Genomic DNA, 22,635 nt, shown 5'->3' on the forward strand with positions numbered 1-22,635 from the left:
AGTACTGAAATATTCTGTTTTTCAACGAGATATATTATATAGTATTTATTTAAATGTTTTTCATACAATATATTTAGAATTTCACTCTTTGTGGTGGTTATTGCATTATGTTGTTTACTATTGTGGTTGCACACATTTAGTAAACACCTTATGTTTTATTTGGATCATTAACTATTTTGTTTTGCTCAGTTTAAAGGACTGGCTTTGGGAGAGGACTGGTTGAAAGGCAAACCAGGAAGTGGAACAAACCATTAGGCTGCTGGAAGCAGGGGACTTGATGTTAAAGAATCTGCCTCTCTACTAACAGCACAACTGCTAAAATATGTTTGGTTTTAGGTTGTTTTGTTTTTACAGTTGTGTATGTTTATGCATCGTTTGTCTCCTTTTCCATCCCTCCTCGTTTGTGTAGACTAACCTGTGTTCTTTGTGTGAGGTCAATTGCTTTGTTATCCTGAGTTAGGCGTGCCTTAGTTGATTTTTTTGGGGCCCATTTTGCGGAATTTTTGAGATTTGTTGTTGAAAGCCTTTTGTTAAGATTTTTTTGAAAAATAAACAGAAACTATTTTTTTATATATGCCTTTGTCCTTGTGCCTTACTGGTCGGACCGTAACACACACCCACAGGTGTTTGGAGACTATTTTCACTCCATATTATCAAGCCTTTTCAATTTGAACCAGAGCTCTTTGAAATTGATTGGAATGCAGAAATCACAAGAGGTGATGAAGATGAGGAGGACCAAACAGAGGAAGAGGACAGACTTGGCCGTAGGAGCTGGTGTTTTGCTGCTGCTGCCTTCAGCTTCTTAAATAGGGTTAGGATTATGTAAATGACTGAAAGTGTTGTGGAGAAATGTCGTGGGCACAGATTAGGTCCTTCGGAAATTGTGTTCCATTCCGGCTCTGGCACTGGGCCCTTCTTTCTTTCATGCGGGAAATTTTCCAAATTCACCTCATTTCTTTTCTTCTTCTTTTTTTTTTTTAAAACAACACAGTGTGGCTTTATCTAAAATTACACCAGTCAAACGCAATATGATAAACAACTACTGGGGTAAAGTTAGCCTTCCTGTGTTTACACTGTAGACTCCAGTAGAGAATGGACCTGATGACGTCATCAACCCACTGGTGAAAAAATGGCGACCTCCATGGGTGAAAAATATAACTAAAGATACACATTTTTGAGGTAATCATGAGTTTTGGTATATCACAAACAGCAATGTTTTAGGTAATAGGAAATATACAGTATATTTAATCCAACTTGTTCAACTAGTCCTGTATTCCTTTAAAATAATCTAGTGGTAATAATTCTAGGACATCTGTCTGCAGGATCCTGAGATGAAATATTGTGATGGTGTTTGTACTGTAAACCTTAGTAGAAATTTTAAAAAATAGCACAGTGGGAGTCTTACATTCTGCTTAATTACATAAATTCTTAAGTTATATGAAGAGAATGTTCCAAGCTGGTCTCTGGCTGTGAAATTAGCCAGTTTGGGTGTGGCTTTGTCAATTTGTGTAACAGTTATTTCTTTTGGTTGTTTTTTTAAATTAACAATAAAGCCTGGACATTTTTACTTTTTTCTATGTGAGATTATGGTATTGCACTAAAAACTGAATTTATTTTAGGGTAGTTGACATATTCTTAACATGATGACAGTAATTTTGAAGTGAATTGAACTGATAGAAATCTCCCTTTTCCTAAATAAAAACATTCAAACGTTTTAGTAACAAATAATTGTCATTCTTTGTAGCACTTCTTCAAAAGCAAATGAAATTAATTTCTGAATTCTTTGCAAAAGTATCTATACCTCTTGAGCTTTAGGATTATAACTGCATGTCACAGTTTTCAAAATTTTAATCCGTAAGAACCTTAGAAAATTATTTTGCTTCTATTTTTGCACTGCTTTGTGTGGATCATTAACATAAAATCCATTCAAATTTGTGTTTTTACTGTAACTTGTAAAATAGAGGTATGAATACTTTTACAAGACACTGTACATTTATAGACTTTGTTCTAATTTGTTGAAAATTCTAGCAAAACTATCATGAAGTGTGTAATACCTGTTCGGTAAGTGTTCCACCTGGTGTTTGGGTAGTACGATCACAGCTGGACTTCTGACAGATGCAGACACACATCCTTCATTCAGGTCAGCTCCAGAAGCTGATTGGGTGATGGTACGGATGCTGTTACTACCATTAATAGGAGACTGAACGTTTGTAATGCTGCCATTTTGCTGGGGAGATGAGGTGTGTATGGAAGCTTCCTGGCTTGGGATGTCACTTTCCTGCTGATCTGGGTTTTTGTCAGCTGAGGCCTCTGGGACTTGCAGCCTTGCTGTAATAGTAGCAGTGGAAACACAATCACAACACTAGTTTTATCAGAACAAACCCCACACAACTCAAAAAAACAAAAAATAAAATAAATAAATAAAATACCTGCAGCCATCTGAAATACTTTTTTCTTGTCTTCTGTCCGCTCCTAAAAAAGATGGGAGGGGGAAAAATCCAAACAAAGAAAGAAAGAAATTCAACATCAATTGTTATTTTTGTCTTAAGAACAATACACTGCACTGGCTACATGTCTTTTTTCAAGGACTGATTAAGAAGAGATTAAAAATTCTAATTCAAAAGTACTTTATTGATCCCAAAGGGGAAAAAAAATGTTGTAACTCATATTAATCCAAATTTTTAAAGAGTTTTTGTAGATCAGGGGTGCTGAAGTCCAGTCCTCGAGCGCTACCATCCTGCAACTTTCAGATGCTTCCCTTCCAACACACCTGAATCAAACAAATCTGTTGGAGTAAAAGTTGCAGGACGGTAGCTCTCAAGGACTGGCCTTGAGCACCCTTGTTGTAGGTAGTCATTACTGTTGGCAGGATAGATCTCTTGTAGCAGTCTGTATTACAGTGAGTACGAAGAAGTCTCTGACTGAAGACACTGTTTTGCAAGACAGACTTATGAAGATGGTCAGGGTTGGTCTTGATTTTATGTTTGTGAGTTAGCCATAGATCCTGGCAATCCTGGTCCTCAAGGGCCGCTGTCCTGCAGCTCTTAGACGTCTCCCTGGTCCAACACACTTCAATCAAACAGCTGAATCGCCTCCTAAGTGCAGTCAAGTTCTCCAAAGTCCTGCTAATTATCTCATTATTTGACTCAGGTGTGTTGAAGTAGAGACACGTGTAAAAGTTGCTTTGTCCAGATGACAGTAGGTTTGTTGAAGCAGGTGTATGATGACGTCTTCAACTCCAACTCCACAGCAATAAGTAAACTGCAGGGGCTCTTGATATGTGCTTGTTTGTGTGCACAGCAGGACTGCATTCAAATTATTTTCTTATAAAAAACAATGTCCCTTATACAAAAAACTTAAGTACACAGTTTTACCTAATCAGAAGTGGTTTTTAATGGTGAACCATCAGCATTTAAGTGTAGTGCCAGTTGCCATAAATATATCTTCTTTTTTAGACCCAAGCAACAACAGCACTTCAAAGGCCTATTGTAATTTATTTGGCGCTACTCTTTGACTAATACAGATTTCAACCTAAATATGTTGTTTGTTTGCTAAATATTTAGTTATTAAGCTAAATAGATAGATCTGAGCTAACTATTTAGTTTGAAAAATGTTTAATTTGGAGCTAAATATTTAGTTAGCAAACAAAATATTTGCAACTAAATATTTATTTTGTGTGTGTATGGTTGTGTGTCCTGTCTGTTTCTGTGTTGCCCTGTGACAGACTGGCGACCTGCCCAGGGTGACCCCGCCTCTCGCCCGGAACGTTAGCTGGAGATAGACACCAGCACCTCCTGACCCCACTAGGGACAAGGGTGTTAGAAAATGGATGGGTGGATCATTGTAGACTAAATATTTAGCTCAGACTTAACATTTAGTTGGAAACTAAATATTTAGCTGCAAATTAAACATTTATTTTCCTAACTAAGTTAGCGCATTTAATTTGAAAGCTAAATATTCAGTTAAACTAATTAAATATTTAGGCTGGAATACAGACATTTATGAATGTAGGAACAATATGGTGAAAATCATGGAGGACCAAGACTGACATAACTAAAAATTAAAAGCAGAAATATATGTTATTTTGTTTTTCCTTACACATGTTTTCAATCAAGAAATGCCTGTATGTTTTTCCTTTTCTTCATATGTGTTTTTGTCAAGAAATGTATTTACTTTCTTTTGCGTTTTCCCCTCTGATGCATGAGTTATTGATTATACAGTCTTCCACGAGTGGGTCTTTTTGCACCCGTGTTAGAATCACTGTTTTCATGCTACTTTTGTCATTTTGATTCAGAATAATGTTTTGTAAAATACTTTTTGCTGTGTTTTATTTGACACAAGAATTATTTCATATTTGAAATATTTCATTTTTCACATTTTTAAGCATTTTTAGAACAATTTCTAGAACATTTGTGACGATTTGTAGAACATTTTAAAACAAATTGACAGCAGCAATTTTACAACAGCAATGTTGGAACAACATCAACATGCATTATGTATGTGTAGGGGGTAGAAAGAGCATGTTTGTTGAATCTAGCTAACCAACATAGCTAACATTACTGTCTGAATTCTATTGTGCTATCTGTATTACGCATGTGAGTGTGTATGTGCAGTCATCTATCCATCCATCCATCCATCCATCCAGGAAATCCCAAGGCGTTCCCAGGCAAGGTAGGACATGCCGGGAACACCTCACCAGGGAAGCGTCCAGGAGGCATCCTGACCAGAAGCCCGAGCCACCTCAACTGGCTCCTCTCGATGTGAAGGAGCAGTGGCTCTACTTTGAGTCCCTCCTGGATATCTGAGCTTCTCACCCTATCTCTAAGGGAGAGCCCAGACACCTTACAGGAAAAATTAATTTCGGCCGCTTGTCTCTGTGACCTCGTTCTTTTGGACATGACTCAAAACTCATCTATGGAGATGAGGATAGGAACTTAGATCTACCGGTAAATCAAAAGCTTTGCTTTTTGACTCAGCTCTCTCTACACCACAACAGACCGGTACAGCACCCGTTACACTGCAGACGTTGCCCCGATCCACCAGTTGATCTCCCGCTCCACTTGGTGCAGGAGATCAAAATTAGGCTGATGTTCTCCCCGACCCGGAGATTATTCTTTTTCAGCTAATTTATTTATGCATTTATATATATATAGCTATGAATTTTTATTTTATTTATTGAGATGACAAAAGAGAACACATTGATCAACAAGTTTTGCATGTCTTTCAACACATCCTCTCTCTTGGTTTTCTCATCCATGGTGTCAGACACACACATTTACTGAATGACACTTCATGACAACATTTATAAAAACTCCTTGTTCATGACAGTGTCATGTCAGTCTTATGCACACCCCATCAAATAAAGTGTTACCAAACATTCTGTTTTTCACTGTTAATTTGCAAAATTAATACAAGGCAGAAAACACTTTTTTGCAAACTGTCATGGTGACTATTTTAAAACTTACAGTCTGGAGCTGAATCCTCAGTTGGTTGTTAGTAAATTTTAGGGATCTGGCAATTGCTTGAAGATAATATATCAGCATACTGAAACACAAATGGTAAAAATACAAATATGTTTTAGAAAAAAGAATGTTGCAGCAAGTGATGTATATATTTACATGTACACCCAGACACACACACACACACACACAGAAGTGAAGGCTTTCACTGGTACGAATAAACATGCAGGCGGGGGTGGGCGTGTGTGACATATATGAGACATGATCTGTTTAATGTCATGTTAATGTGTGAGGCATCTTACAATAGCAGTAGCACTGCTGGCAGCACCACAACAGGGCTGGTGACATAACTCATCACTTTACTGAACCAAAGTGGGAAGTCTGATGCCACTGTATCTGAGATGATGTCATAAATCTTCTCCTGGCCACTGAAACACACATTTCAGCACTTTTACCCAAATTAGCTCTTTCAGAGGAATTATAAAACATGCAAGACTGAAAGATGTCAAGTCAATTATATCTTTTACAACTGTTCCATTCAATTCAGATTTATTTATATGGCACAAATTCACAACAAGTTTCTATCAAAGAAAACCGATTGAATCTAGTCATTGACTAGCAACATTTCCTCCTCCTGGAAAATCAGAAAACCGCTAGTGTTGTGTTGCTGACTTTACAGCAAACCCTCATACAGAGCATGAGGGTTCTATGCTAGCTTTCCCTAACATAGAGAGGAAAAGCTCCTCTTCAAAGCTGCAGTATGTAACATCTAGAAAAAATAGAGATTTTTTTTACATATTTAATAAAACTATCACTTTGTCATGACAGTAATCAGATAATCTATGGAACAGATATCTGAGACATGTACACACAGACTAAGACAGATAATCTGAGACAGATAATCTATGGAAAAAAATCAAGTTCCTCTGCCTTCTCCCAGTGATCCCAGTACTGACCACAGAAATACACAGCTCAGTCAGAAACAACCAATCAAAGCCAAGAGGAAGGTCTTAACGCTGCCAATCAAGCCTGTGTATGTGCTACATATCCTTCCCCTCAATAGTAGAGCCCATCATGAATCATCTGGTTAATATTGCCACTGATGACGGTGGATAAACAGTTCTTCTGGAACAGTAAGTTGTTTCCATGCAATTACCAAATTGAGCAGCACATACACAAGCACGAGTGGCAGTGCTAAGGCATTTCTCTAGGTTCTGATTGGTTGTTTTTACCAGAATCAATGCATTTCTCTAGGTCCCAATAGTAGCTCAGGCAGAGGGTGGAGGAGCTTATAGAATAGAATAGAATAGAAGTACTTTATTCATCCCAGCAGGGAAATTACTTCGCAGTTACAGCCTAGAGACAAGACACAATAACAACTACCACTGAGTAGTAGTTGTAGATAAAATAAAAAATAAAATATAAAATGCTATAAATTGTAAAAATATAAAATGCTGTTAATATAAAAAGCAACTTAAGAGCAGTCCTTGCAAGATTCAAAAAATGCAGATATGTATATGTAAATATATGTACAGCAAGTGTGCCACAGGGCAGTTGTGCAAAATTGGACTGATTAGTGCAGAACAATGATTTAGCTTTTATTGTACAGTGAGATGGCATGTGGCAGGAAGGATTTCCTGTATCTGTCCCTACGACAGCGGAGCTGGAGCAGCCTATGTGAGAAGGTGCTCCGCTGTCTGTCCACTATGTGGTGGAGAGGGTGCTGTTTATTGTCCATAATAGACAGAATCTTCTTCAGTGTCCTCCTGTCCACCACAGTTTCCAGGAACTCCAGCCTTAGTCCCAGTACAGAGCCAGCTTTCCTGATGATTTTGTCCAGTCTATTAGAGTCGCTGGCTCTGATGCTGCTTCCCCAACACACAGCAGCAAAGAAGATGGCACCGGCAACAACACTGTGATAGAAGGTCTCCAACATCTTGCTGCACACATTGAAGGATCTCAGCTTCCTTAAAAAATAGAGTCTGCTCATCCCCTTCTTGCACACAGCGTCAGTGTTTGATGCCCAGTCCAGTCTGTTGCCGATTACAACTCCCAGGTATTTGTAATCCTCCACCTCCCCTTTGATCTTCAGTGGCCGTGAAGGTATCTTCTTTCTTCTGAAGTCAATCACCATCTCTCTGGTCTTACCAATGTTGAGCCTCAGGTGATTCTGCTCAGACCACTCCACAAAGCCGTCCACCAGTGTCCTGTACTCCCCCTCCCCTCCATCCCCTATACACCCGACAACCGCTGAGTCATCAGAAAACTTCTGTAGGTGACATGACTCAGAGTTGTACTGGAAATCAGTGGTATACAAGGTGAAGAGAAAGGGAGAAAGCACAGTTCCCTGTGGAGCTCCTACGTCACTGACCACCACATCAGACAGGACACTGCCCAGACGGACAAACTGTGGCCTGCCTGTCAAGTAGTCAGTAACCCAGGAGATCACTGAGTCGTTGACACCCATCCTCCGCAGCTTCTCACCCAGTAGCAGAGGCTGGATGGTGTTGATATTTTTCACAGATCATTGTTCTCATACCATACAGTCACGACATGGTGACAGTTTTAAGAAATGTGTAAAAAAACGAATTTTTTTTTCAATAAAACTTACATACTGCAACTCTAACAGGAAGAAACCTTCAGCAGAACATGGCTCATCTTCCACAACCGTTCACAGCTTTTGATCACAGCAATGCTGTGTAGTATTCTCAAAATGAAGAGTTTTTCAATGGAAAAAATAAACTAAAAATTAGACCTTGACAATAATATCCTTCAACAGCAAATAACATCTGTTTGTACGGTTTGTATAAACAGATGGACATGTGCCTTCTGATTTTACCTGAATGGTCCACAGTGTTCCGATGGTCTATATCGCACAATGGCAAAGATGGTGGGGAGCATACACAGGAACAGCATGAAAAGTAGCATAGCCAAGTAGAAATTATTTGATCTGAAAAGGCAAAATACAGTTAGCAAAGAGCAAATTGAGAAAAATTTCATAAAACTTTTTATAAGCAAACATTATGTTGAAGAGGGTTGGTTTAAATAGGTCACCGGCAAGAACAAAGCAGACTGTGAATGTGGGGTTTAAAGTGATCTTTTTTACATATTTAAGAGTGTCTCTATATATTGACAGTGGAATATGAGACGGCTAATCTGTGAAAACGTCAATTTATCCACCTCCTCCCAGTCCTACTATTGCCATCTGAAAAAATATCAGAGAGGAGGGTCTTAGCCGCAGGGGTGAAAGTAGTTTTAAATTCCTGCTGGTACTATGACGAAAGTTGTCAGTACCTCATTATGTCAACCAAAATAAATAAAAATATAAATAGTTCAATAAAAACTTAAATATTTTACTGTACTAAAGGCTACCTGTATGGATAACACTGTCATGGTTTGAGTTTTTCTGTGTATTAATTTTGAGTTTCCTGTTTCTGAGTCTCCGTGTTGTCCTGTCCTCCCTTTGATTGTTCCCAGGTGTGTCTCGTTTCTGTGATTACCCTCTGTGTATTTAATGTCACCTGTGTCTCTGTCGGGTCCTTGTCATGTGCCAAGCCAGTCGTCTGTTGTTGTCTGTGCTGTCTAGCTGTTTGTCAGTCGTCCATTCGTTTCGCCAGTTGCTACCGGTGCTGAACCCTGGATTCTGTTCTGCCGTGCTGCCTGGTTGTTGGACTGTTTGTACAGTATTTCGGACTTACTCATCATTAAACCATCACTTTACTTCTACCTGGGTCTAAGCGTCCTGCCTCACCATCTCCACCCACACAATGTGACAAACACAGAAAGTATAAGCACTTCACAATGTGGAAAAAGTATGTAATTTGGTTTCTGCAACATTTGAAATCATATCTATTAATGGGTAAAGATAAAATCAGAAAAAAACGGTATTGATCTTTCAGCTGTGTTTGTATTAAGATCTCATGGTGTTGCATCAATTGGAAGACAGAGGAGCAAAACCCACCAAGTGTAGTTCAAGTTAACTTCTGAGAAAAAGAAAAGCCTTTGCTGAATTTAATGCATCAGTTTAATCATAAATTAGGAGCTAGGGGCTGAAGGAGAAACAACTTCTCCCGCTCTTTCATCCTTACTGACAGCACTGACTGCTAAAGATATTCCATATCCAGTTTTTATAATTTTATAGCTTTTATAATGTCACCTCTTTATAATTTTTTTTATAACTACTCTTACATTTTAATTTTTGCAACTACTTTTACATTGACAATTTTGAGGCTCTAGACAAAAATCAGCTTGAAACCTCACATAAATTTGAGACAATAGAAAAGGAGATTCTGCTACTGGAAGTGAATGTTGCATTAAACAATCTTTGTTGCAACGAAACAACTATTCCCATAAACAATGAAGAGGCTGCATGCCCTGCACCACGCAGCCCGCCCTGGAATGTCCTGGGAGCTAAACTGGAACAGATTGTGGATCTGACGAAAAAACCAACGCCGATAACCCCTCGCTTGGACAAATCAGCATGGCAGCTTTGAGCCGAAACCCACATCCAATGTCAGCACCTGCTGCACCTGCTGGACAACAAACGAGGAGAAACTATTCCACCGGCCCTGTTTCGCAGGACAAAACGACCAGCCCGAGCAAGAACACACCCCGACTCTGTGGGAATCCCACTGAAAAACAGATTTGCTACACTTCAACAAGAACCTGTGAGGGAAACCTCAGCTTAAGACATCAACCACAGGTATGAAGCACATTCACCCCCCAAAGCAAACACTAAGAAAAACTCAAATATGCCAAAGTACTTATTGTTAGAGATGAGACAGTATGTGGAATCAACCATTTCTGCAGTGCCAAGAGAACCAGAGTCATGTCCTTTCCCAAATCTACTGTATGTGATATGACAGAAAAATATTCTCTCTAACCACAGATTAGTCAAATATTGAAACATTAGTTGTGTATGTGGGAGCTAATGATCTGGCAAAAACAACAATCAGAGACTCTGAAAAAAGACTTTACCATTCTTCTGGACCCTGTTGGAAAACTAAAACAAAAGATTTTTCTTAGTGGCCCTGTCCCACAGCAGGATGGGGTGACCTGAAATACTCTCGATCACATTTAGTTATGTTTAATGATTAGTTATTTCATTACCCTAGGTTCTGTTGTTCATATATGCCTGAGTCTTTGTGGCAACCTTTCTTTAGTGATTCTAGTTAGGTTATTTCTTTGTTTAGTCATTCTAGTTATTCTAGCTTTGTGTTCCTTAATTCTTAGCTTTTTTTTTTAGATCAGCCTTGTTTCTGTTTGGTTATTTCAGTTTCCCCTCCTGTCTTTGTCTCTGTAGTTCATCATGTTTTTTTTGGTCTTAGTGTTACTTAGTGTAAGAATGATTTCCAGCTCCCTTGTGTTCTCTTCCCTTCCTTCTCTTGTATTCCCCTGTGCATCTTCCTGTGCTACTTTCTCTCTCAACTCCTCAGCCTAGTTTCTGCTCTAACTACTCTCAACTGTAATTATCATCAGCCCAGGTCTTCTGTCACACTCACAACTCTCTAGTATTTAAGCTCCTCTATTTCAGGTCAGTCCATCTTGTCACTCTGTTTTTGTTTACTCTGCTATTAATTTCCTGTTTCTCTATGATCTCCTCAAGTCTTCAGTTTTGGGTTTGTTTTTTGGATTCTATATTCAAGAATGTCATAAATTGTAACAAAATCTCTTTGGGTCATTTCACCTCTTTTGAATATCTGGGTATTGAGGTAAAAGGCCATAAACAAACTTTGATGCTAACTTTATACAAAACTTCAACATATGTACAAAACTTCTTTGCTGATTTTAATAAACTTTTATCTCTCATATCTATTGATTATGATTGTTTAATAATTGTCGGTTACTTCAACATTCATATTGACAACCCTCAAGACAGAGGGGCAAAATAGCCATGTTATGATATTCTTGATAATTTTGGTCTAATTCAACATAATAACCAGGCAACCCACACTCAAGGACACACACTGGACCTGGTTATCAGTAAGGCTGTGAATATTTCCAATGTCTCTAGAACTGATGTCGCCCTGTCACATCACTTCTTGTTATCTTTGAAAATACCATTAGCCAAAAAGCTACTATCACAAAACGTTCTTTCACAGAAAACACAGCAAAAACATTTCATCAAATCTACTCTTCTTCCTCGCCCTTAAGTTGTAATGATGTAGATAAGTTGGTATATAGCTTTCATTCTAAAATTTCAGATATCATTAATTCCATGGACCTTACCACAGGGGCCGCTTTTCATTGGCTGATGCCCATTCTACGTAGTAGCGCGGCTACAACGTGCGTGGCCGTCTCACAAACACACGCTTCCCGTTAGCTAAGTCCAGCATAAAGGCAGAACTGATACAACTTCTACACCTTGAAGCCTGTCTGCTACACAGTCTTATGTTAGCTAAACAGATCAATATCCAATGTGTACTGTATTCGACATACAGTAAAGATTTTATTTTAGGAGAAAAGGCTTTGGATTAAACTGTTACTCGTGTTAGCCACTCTAGCACCAAGTACAGCTAGTCAATCAACCATCGCTGTGTTCAGGGAAGCATTGATTAATAATCGAGAAATAAATATCAAGCCTGGAAACTTTATATCGTTACGGACTGAATGTTATGTTTTTAACGTAATCTTTGCTCGTCTTGCGGGGAGCAGGCGGTTGCCACGGTAACAGGTGTGCTTAAACTACAAAGAGAGAGCGAGTAAAAAGATATGAGTGGTTTTGAGTTGATCACCTGTTCGGATTATTTTACCTTTGTTTACCTCTGTAATGCGCCAACTACAGTGGCGCATTACAGCCACTGTAGTTTCTAAACGTTGGACTAATTACCTCGTTCGTTTGTGAGTTTACATCATTCACAACAAACATCAAATAGAACAAATACATTTCATAAAATTTTAACAAACAAATGGCTTCTACTGTGGTAATCCTGTGAAATTAAATTAATTATATCCCAACTTCAGAAGATTTGCCTTTACCTTTACAGAGCTCTTTGGTTCCTCCTATCAGTCTGTAGCTTCTCATGTTGATGTCATCAAACCAAATTTCAGATCTACCATAACTGACTGACACTTGCTGGCCTCAGGTTTGCAAGCAGCTTGTGACTGAGAAACCAGTAACCTCCTCCCAGATGATGACATGAACTTGTTAGTTCCTCTGTCCATTGTAGTAGCTGATATATTGTGAAAATCCGGTAGAAATGATGCATTAATCGAGTCATATTTACATAGAAACAACGCGCTGCGAGGCATTGTTTGTGAGACTTTCGGTCACGTGGGTCGGTTGTGGGCTTAGCTTGGTAAGGTCCATTACTCCCATTAAAGTGAAGGCTGTGTCTGGTAGGATCAAGTCTGAGTGGAGAAATGCACAGTTAGATCTGCAAGACAACTCTGCCATAGAGCCAAAAGTAAATGGCGTAAAACTCAACTTCACATTTATTATAAAATCTACAAAGATAGACTGCATAGCTATCACTCAACACTAAAACATGCAAGAGAAACATTTTTTGTAGATATCATAAGTAAAAACATTAACCAAGCTTGAGCTTTAATTGCAACAGTTGACAGTCTCACAAATCCTCCTATGACGTTACCACCTGAATTTCAATCTAATGCCACCTGCGACCAATTTGCCAGCTTTTTTGAAGAGAAATTTTAAAAAATCAGAAGTTTAATCTCCACATCCACTCTAAAGCCAGTACCAATGCTGTACCCAAACATAACAAATACAGGAAAAATGACCCAATTTCAACTACTTAATTCTAAAATTTTAGAAGAAATTATAGGTCAATTAAGTCGAAACCTGGTAGTAGTGATGGACTCCGACCTGAACCTTTAGAGCCACATTAAGACAGTTACAAAGATGGCCTTCTATTACCTGAAGAACATTTCCAGGATTACAGACTAATGTCTCAGTGAGATCTAGAAAAACTCATCTATGTGTTTATCTTTAGTCGTATTGATCACAACAGCGTCTTCACAAGTCTACCTAAAAAAATCAGACGGCTGCAGCTGTTACATAACGCTGCTGCTGGCGTTCTCACTAAAACCAGGAAGTTAGAGCACATAACACCAGTTCTAAAGTCCCTACACTGGCTGCCTCAGAGAATAGACTTTAAAATCCTGTTGATAGTTTCTAAATCACTGAACGGCTTAGCACCACAATACATCAAAGATCTGTTGTTGTATCAACCTTCCAGACCTCTCTGGATGCAGAGCCGAACCAGAACCAGAACCAAACGAGGAGAAGCAGCTTTCAGCATCTATGCACCACAAATCTGGAGCAAACTTCCAGAAAACCTAAAAACAGCTGAAACACTGAGTTCCCTTAAATCTTGACTAAAAACCCACCTGTTTAGAATTGTATTTGAGTCATAATAAATTAAACCTTGATCAATATATTTGATGTGTTTGATTTTGGTGATGGAGCTCATCAAAATGTAATATTTGTTCAATTGTTGACTATGTAGTGTTTTCTTTATAACTTTGTAACTTTCTGTTTTTTATTATGTAAAGCACCTTGAACTTGATTTATTGATTGATTGATAACCTAGACGGTTATTGATTGTACTAAGTGACTAAAAAATACACAATATTCACCCTTTAAAGCAGTGGTCCCCAACCTTTTTATCACCGCGGACCGGTCAAGGCTTGGCAATTTTACTGCGGCCCGGGGAGATGGGTGGGGAGGAGGTCAAATGACATAATTTGCGATTTTTTGTCCTGATTTTCCCCAAATTACAATATTAGAAAGTTCCGAGTTCTAAGATTATCGCTTGTGATAATCGTACGATCATCCTGTCTGTGTGGTGTGTTACGTGGAACGTCGGACCGCTCCCATCTAAAATCGGACATATTCAACATGTTTGACTGTCTTGGCCCTTTTATCGCAGCGTGTGGGTTTTCCCTGACTGGGAGCGAGAACACAACTTGTTGAATGTGACAGGTAGCCAATCAGAAAGTACAGTGATGTAATAACAGAAGGGAATCCCAAACAGCTGACCTGGTGCAAAAAAGAGTCTGGTTTAGTGCATAGTGCAGCAAATAGAGTGGCTGCTCCCGCCGTCTTTTATCAAACGCCTTTTCTTTTTGTTACGTCTTGTATCGCTTAAAATGAGCCACAAACTATCACTGCTGCTTCTACATCGTCATCCGTGTTTGATTATTCTGAATTCACGGTGGTATGTTGGGGGTTTTACTGGATTTTCTTCTGGAATCGGAATGTTCGTGAGTGGAATCGGTTCGTGTGTGGTGTGTTGCTCCTGCCGTGTGGCTGGACACACGAACCAACCGAACCTGTTGGACTTTTATCGGTGTCGTGTGTGGCCACAAAATCGGCCGACAGGGTCTGGTTCATTAAAGGCAGGAATCAGACCTAAAACTCACAATCTCTATTCCTCTCATCTCGTCTCGACCACTGCCCTCACGCTCTCTGACTCTGGTCGCTATGGTAACATTTACATATCCCTTCAAAATAAGATACAGACGCGCCACAAAAACAAACATTTTACTTTCGTGAAAATTTTAACTCACGATAACGACTAATGGGAGCCCTGAGCTTGTTTCTCTGCAACAAGACGGTTCCATCTGGGAGTGATGAGAGACGATGACACCCTTAGTGTTGCTCATGCACGGGGTGCTTGGTCTCTAGTGGTGAAGCAATTTGAAGCTTCATTGCCTCATTAACAGGCCAGTCACCATATCATGCAGAGCTTGGAATGTGGGAATCACCTGCCAGGATAAATCCATTCTCCTGTCTCTTCTCTGGGCCTTTTCCCTTTCAAAGAAACTTTCCAAAGAATCTGATCTGTTTCTTACTCATTTTGCTGCTTGTAGACTCAATGTTGGCGCGCAAGACGTAACCGAGAAAATCCGGTTAAAGGATTTTCAAAATATAAGCTCCTCCAGACTCAAGTAATACGTAAAACGGAAATATTTAATTATTTCTTGTGCAGCTCGGTACCAATTGGTCCACGGACCAGTAACGGTCTGCGGCCCGGATGTTGGGGGCCACTGCTTTAAAGCAGTGTGCTCCAAAATCTTTTTTTTCAAATGAACAACCAATGGAAACTTCTGGATGTAACATAAGAGCTAAATGGACCATAAAATTGTGCAGACAGTTGCTATTTTGAAAGGTTTACATAGAATGTAGTTTGCATTCAGTGTATCTTGGACATTTGCAGGATTTTATTTTTGATAAGGAGATTGTCCACATAAAATATGTATGAATGGAGGGGGGGATGTGACGTGAGATTTGCAGAGGTTCTGACCTGGAAGCCCGGAAAACCTGCTGATGAGGAACATTACAAGTGAGGACAGCCCAGCTCCTTAGATACATGAGACCAATCAGTTTCAACACATTAAAGGCAGGAAGGCATGGAGAGAAAAAGGCTCCCATCCTGAAGAAAGACACACGCACAAACACACACAGCATTATAAAACAGGCATTACACTTAGAGGGCCATGGTTTCACTTCATTATCTGTGTAGTTATGAGTTTATATCTCCTGAAATTGGCAAAAAATATATATCCAGGCCAGGCAATTGGGTGAAATGAGGTTTTTAGGGGGTCATATTCTTTTTAACAGGGTCACAGTCACAACAGACACTCTATTAGTTCTATATCAGATTCGTTTTACTAGGGCTACAAATAATCGTTCAGACTTACCAGATCATTCCTTGGTTGTAGATCAAGTGTAGGACATTTTCAGCTATTTTAAATTCTCCATATTCAGGCTGCAAAAACATATCAAAAGTTTATTTTATTGGTATTACATGTGTTTCTGTAAACATTTAAAACTGGCTGATTTTTTAGGCTGAGAAATCAACACTTCACTACAGTTTGGGAAGAAGTTAGATGAAGCAAATCCATCAGTTGCAGTCCTTTTATCAGTGTTTTCTGTTATAGCTCAGTTTAAGTCTGGAGTCCATGAATATGCCTGGAGTGATTTTTCAAATCTGGTTCAGGCTGAAAGGCTTTAGTTTATTATACACCCAATTTTCATTGACAGAAATAGAAACAGTCATTAAGTCATCGGAGAAATACACTTTAGCTAAAACCCATTAGTTATCTTCACAAGCATATTGGCATCATCAAGACAGGGGCAAAAAGTCAGGAGTGGACTTTATCTTGAATAGACACACCACACGGATCCGTACAAACTAGGGAGGCTCCGATCTGGTGTTTTGCTTGCTCTGTGGCAGCTGAAGGAGGAACAGCTTATCCTGCTCTCTCTCATCTTTACTGATAACTTTGCCTGTGAGTTATTTTTAAAGTGACAGTTTTTATAGTTGTATTTACATTATCAACATCATAACTGGATTACTTCAAACCTAAGGACTGGGGGATTTTCTTACTTTTATTTTTACCTTACTTTTCTTCATCTCCAAGTTGAACCAGGGCAAAATGCCTCCGGCCGACCCCAAGGACATTAGCAGTATTATACAACGACTTCAGTCTATAGAAATGAAGATTAAACAGCTGGAGGTGAACTTTGAGATCAACGCTACCTGTGGAAATGAGACAACTCTTCCTCAAATCAACGGAGAGGCTGTACGCCCCGCATCAAGCAGCCCACCCTGGAACGCTCTAGGTGCCAAGCCGAAGCAAAAGTCTCACACTGCAGATCCGATGAGACGATTAACAGAGAGGATGAATCAGCATGGCCGGCTCTGAGCCGAAATCCACCTTCAACTTCAACACCTGCTCCACCAAAGAAAAACAAACAAGCAGCTGCAACCAAAACGGCTCCACTGACCCCGCTCCCAAGGACAAAGCGACCAGACCGGGCCTCAAAACATTCTGACTCCGTGGGAATCCCACTGAAAAACAGATTTTCTGCACTCCAGTCTGAGCCTCTGAGTGAAACCTCGCCTTCAAACATCAACAATGAGGCAAGACCAACACATCCACCCCCCAAAGCTCCAAAGGACAAAGCAGCTACCAGGAAAACGAAAGGTATCCCAAAAGTGTTTATTGTTGGAGATGAGACAGTAAATGGAATCAGTCACGTTTGCAATCCCAAGAAAACGAGAGTTATTTCTTTTCCTGGTGACACTGTATCTGATTTAACTCGTAAAGTTCTCTCTCTAACCACTGATCAGCCAGATATTGAGTCTTTAGTTGTGCATGTTGGAGCCAACGATCTGGCAAAGCAGAAATCTGAGATTCTGAAAAAGGACTTTAACATTCTTCTGAACGCTATGGAAAAATTAAAAATGAAGTTATTTCTCAGTGGTCCAATTCCATCACTTCAATGGGGAGACGAAAAACACTCCAGGCTGGACATGATAAACAAATGGCTGATTAAAACCTGCTCTGCCAACTCAGTGACCTTCATCGATAACCTCTGGATCTATTGGCAGTGCTTTCACCTTTTTGGAAGTGGCGGACACAATCTTAATAAACATGGGATAAAGCTACTCACTGCAAACCTTTTTCATTTTATCAACAAGGACAACAATGTGATCAACGCTTCAGAAGAACAGGCTCAAGGATGTCTGATTAGGATGGAACCCTCCGCTTATCAGGAGCAAACCGTTCCAAAACAAGCTGATACATCGACTGCAGACAGAGCGACCGGTTCCCTTCCTCCTTCCCCCCTCCCTCTCTGCTCACCCACTCATTCACAGGATTTACAAAATACTTATGACGAAATGTCTTCTGGACCGGAGTTTCTTAAATTTACAGATGGAATGAATTGAACAGGTTTGCTTCGGCATGTCTCTCCTTGGCGCTCACGTAGCAGACCTCACTTCATTTAAGCCACCTGACTCTAACTTCCCAGAGGATCCATCACTCTGAGATTCTGAGGTCTGAGGCCGGGGTCCAGATTTTATCTTTACACCCGTCTTACTCCAGAATGTGTCTGGCCCCCCGACACTGCGAAACAGGACATTACCTGTCCGGATAACTACAAGAAAATTTACAAGAAACAGAAATATAAAATACAGCAGACCTAATTCAAACCTCAGACTGTTCCCCTGCCTAAAGGAACCTCAGACTGAAGAACTTTTGGCCTCCAAGTCTCTTAAACTAGCTTTATTAAATACCAGAGCTCTCTGTGCTAAAGCTCTATTAATTAATGATTTCAACACTGAGCACAATATCGATGTTATGTTTCTGACAGAAACATGGTTGAATGACAATAATGAACCAGTCGTACTAATTGAATCAGCGCCTCCTAACTACAATTTCTTAAGAGAGATTAGAAAACATAAAAAAGGAGGAGGCGTGGCTTCAATATTTAACAATACCATAAATAGTAGTAACATTTCCTTGGGTCACTTCACCTCTTTTGAGTATCTTGGAATTGAGGTTAAAGGCCACAAACGAACTTTGACACTAACTTTATACAAAACTCCAACATATGTGGAAAATTTCTTTACTGACTTGAATGAGCTTCTATCTCTTATATGTATTGATTATGAGTGTTTAATAATTGTCGGTGATTTCAACATTTATGTTGACAACCCCCAAGACAGAGGGGCAATAAGCTCGCTTATATATTAGAGACTTTTGGTCTAACACAACATGTCAAACAAGCAACACACACTCAAGGACACACACTGGACCTGGTTATCAGTAATGGTGTGAATATTTCCAATGTCTCTGTAACTGATGTCGCCCTGTCGGATCACTTCGCTGTTATCTTTGAAAGTTCTATATCCTTTAACCCACTTGGACAAACAGCAACCATCACAAAACGTTCTCTCATTGAAAACACAGCAGAAACATTTAATCAAATCTACTCTTCTTCCTCCTCACCTTTAAGCTGTAATGACATAGATAAGTTGGTAAATGATTTTCAGTCTAAAGTTTCAGATATAATTGATTCCGTTGCCCCAATTAAAATGAAGGTTGTGTCTGGTAGGAAGAAATCTCCACGGAGAAATGCACAAACAGTTAGATCTGCAAGACAACTCTGCCGTAGGGCAGAACAAAAATGGTGTAAAACTCAACTTCACGTTCATTATGACATCTATAAAGAAAAACTATGTAACTATCATTTAACACAAACACATGCAAGAGAGGCTTTCTTTGCAGATGTCATAAACAAAAACATTAACAATGCTAAAGCTTTATTTGCAACAGTTGACAGAATCACAAACCCTCCTGTGACGTTACCACCTGAACTTCAATCTGATGCCACTTGCAACAAGTTTTCCAGCTTCTTTTCAGAGAAAATTTAAAAAATCAGAGGATTAATCTGTACATTCACTATAAAGCCAGTACCAATGCTGTGCCCAAACAAAACAAATACAGGAAAAATGACCCAATCTCAACTACTTAATTATAAAACCCTAGAAGAAATTATAAGTCAACTAAGCTCCAGTTCCTGCTGTCTGGATGTTTTACCCACGCATTTCTTTAAGAAAGTCCTGCCTGTCATTGCTGATGATCTGATCCAAATAGTAAACTCATCGCTCTCATCAGGCGTTTTCCCCCAGGCTTTGAAAACAGCAGTAATCAAACCACTTATAAAAAAGAACAGTCTGGACAAATCACTAATGCAGAAATTACAGGCTGATCTCCAACCTCCCATTCATCAGCAAAGTTATTGAAAAAGCTGTGTGTAAACAATTAAATAGCTTCCTAACAATAACCAACCGCTTTGACTCCTTCCAGTCTGGTTTTCGTGCTCACCACAGCACAGAGACCGCCCTCGTAAAAGTGTTCAATGATATCCATATAAATACAGACTGTGGGAGAACCACAGTGCTGGTTCTGTTGGACCTTAGTGCAGCTTTTGACACTGTTGACCATGACATATTACTGAATCGACTGGAGAGTTGGGTCGGACTCTCCGGTCCAGTGCTTAACTGGTTTGAATCCTACATAAAGAACAGGGATTTCTTTGTTTCAATTGGAAACTTGTCATCAAAGAGGTCAAAGGTCACATGTGGGGTACCCCAAGGTTCAATCCTAGGACCCCTTTTATTCAATATTTATATGCTCCCACTAGCTCAGGTTATAACAGGAAATAATATTAGCTACCATAACTATGCAGATGACACACAGCTCTACATTACGATGTCACCAGGTGACTCAGAACCCATCCAATCACTGAACAGATGCTTAGAACAGATAAATGTGTGGATGTGCCAAAACTTTCTCCAGCTGAACAGAAACAAAACTGAAGTTATTATTTTTGGACCTAAAGAGGAACAATCTAGAGTTAATGCACAGCTTCAGTTATTACAACTGAAAACCAGCGATCAGCCCGAAACCTGGGAGTAGTGATGGACTCTGACCTGAACCTCCAGAGCCACATAAAGACAGTTACAAAGTCGGCCTTCTATCACCAGAAGAACATTTCCAGGATTAAAGGACTAATGTCTCAGCCAGATCTAGAGAAACTCATCCATGCGTTCATCTTCAGTCGTATTGATTATTGCAACAGCGTCTTCACAGGTCTGTCCAACAAATCAATTAAACAGCTGCAGCTGATCCAGAACGCTGCTGCTCGCGTTCTCACTAAAACCAGGAAGATAGAGCACATAACACCAGTTTTAAAGTCCCTATACTGGCTCCCTGTAGCTCAAAGAATAGACTTTAAAATACTGTTGTTCAGCCGTTCAGTGATTTGTAAACTTACAAATCACTGAACGGCTTAGCATCACAATACATTAAAGATCTGCTGTTGTTGTATCAACCTTCCAGACCTCTGAGGTCTTCTGGTTCTGGTCTGCTCTGCATCCCCAGAACCAGAACCCAACGAGGAGAAACAACATTCAGCATCTATACACCACAAATTTGGAACAAACTTTCAGAGAACTGTAAAACAGCTGAAACACTGACTTCCTTTAAAACTAGACTAAAACCCCACCTGTTTGGAATTGTATTTGAAACGTAATAAATTACAAATTTATTGATGGAACCTGACTCAATGTCGTGTTTTGATTGTTGATTCTATGTTGCATTGTGTTTCTGTGTTTGTAATGATGTAAAGCACTTTGAAATGCCTTGCTGCTGAAATGTGCTATACAAATAAAATTTGATTTGATTGACTGATTGCTGCCGACCCTATCACCCATGAGGCCGATCTCTGCCGATCACCTGGATTACCTGTTAATTTTTCGCTTTAGGTATAAATACTGCTATGTGATCTGGCAAAATGGAAAAATGATCTGGCAATAAATTCACCAAGGTGATCTAAGATCTCATGCCAACGTTGTAAGTCATAACATTTTTTGACTTACAAAATTATCCATTGTGTGCAAGTAATACAGTTTGTTACATAAATGAATCGGAAATTTGGTACCGTCTCTGAAAAGAATGTTCTTTCCTTCTTTGAAGAGCCCAGTTGCTCCGCTGGATGTGGCAGCTTTCACTGAGAAGATGCCCTGAGGATATGAAGGGATGTACAGTGCGCTCTTCATCACCGTTTTAAGACGTTGACCTCTGCTGTCGATCAAACACACTTTCAGGTCTCCTCATTACTTAGCAACCCCAAGACGCCTGGTCTATCTGCCAATTTCATGCAGTGCATCTCGGCCTGGAAACTTTCAAACCTCCAAAACTTCCTGATGTCGGTGATAATGTGCGACGTTGCACCGGCGTCCCACATCAGACCTCTCTTCTTGATGTCATCCATTTGCGTGACATCGTCGCTCACCTGGTAAGCATACTCTTTGTTGGCACCAATCTATTCGACTACTGACCCAGTAGTCAAATGGGTCGACTACTGGGTCGACCCATGTCCCGCTGTGCATTGTCCCGCAATGCACAGCGGGACAACAGTGCATTGTCCCGCTGTTTTCTCGGTCTGTTGCTGTGATTGTTATTCTTACAGTGACTGCACCACTGCTGCTGCTGGCAGGTTCTGCTTGTGGGGCCTTTCATCAAGCATTTAAATCACACCATCTCAGAACTTTCCGCTCCAGGATTATTCATACTAGGTGTGAATTTTGTGCCTTGTGCTTTCCTCGCATTGTCTTCAAATACAGTCGCAAACATATTTTCAATGTCTTCATAACTTCTGAGTGTTTTGAATCTCTGTCGCCACCCGTAAGTCCCTTCCTTCCCTCACTAGATGTCCTCAGGGAGCAGGATGGGAGCGGAGCCTCTCTGAGGTTCTCCCGCACACCTGCGATTCATCTTCCTTCATTAGGTGGAGCATACAAAGAGGTCCTCCAACGCCAGAGTGTTTGCCTATGTGGTAACTCCAGCCCCTCAG

The 22,635-nt window shown here is 39.9% G+C and overlaps 1 protein-coding gene across 7 annotated transcripts in view; it reads right to left on the bottom strand.

Annotated features, from left to right (window-relative positions):
• The window catches only part of tmc3 (transmembrane channel like 3), an 80,578-nt gene that overhangs the window by 12,244 nt on the left and 45,699 nt on the right, over positions 1 to 22,635 (bottom strand). For 6 of the 7 annotated variants that reach the window (XR_004338964.1, XM_032560807.1, XM_032560809.1 and 3 more), the window contains 7 exons: positions 16,125 to 16,192; positions 15,728 to 15,856; positions 8,299 to 8,409; positions 5,762 to 5,887; positions 5,466 to 5,544; positions 2,430 to 2,472; positions 2,055 to 2,328 (listed from right to left, as the gene is read on the bottom strand). Coding sequence is in view for 6 of the 7 variants with exons in the window: in XM_032560807.1 (XP_032416698.1) it covers positions 2,055 to 2,328; positions 2,430 to 2,472; positions 5,466 to 5,544; positions 5,762 to 5,887; positions 8,299 to 8,409; positions 15,728 to 15,856; positions 16,125 to 16,192 (830 nt within the window). In the remaining variant the exon portion in view is untranslated. The remainder of the gene's footprint in view (positions 1 to 2,054; positions 2,329 to 2,429; positions 2,473 to 5,465; positions 5,545 to 5,761; positions 5,888 to 8,298; positions 8,410 to 15,727; positions 15,857 to 16,124; positions 16,193 to 22,635) is intronic. The other variant, XM_032560808.1, reaches the window with a different exon arrangement.

Source organism: Xiphophorus hellerii, chromosome 4 (assembly GCF_003331165.1).
Source record: "Xiphophorus hellerii strain 12219 chromosome 4, Xiphophorus_hellerii-4.1, whole genome shotgun sequence".
Lineage (NCBI taxonomy): Eukaryota > Metazoa > Chordata > Actinopteri > Cyprinodontiformes > Poeciliidae > Xiphophorus > Xiphophorus hellerii.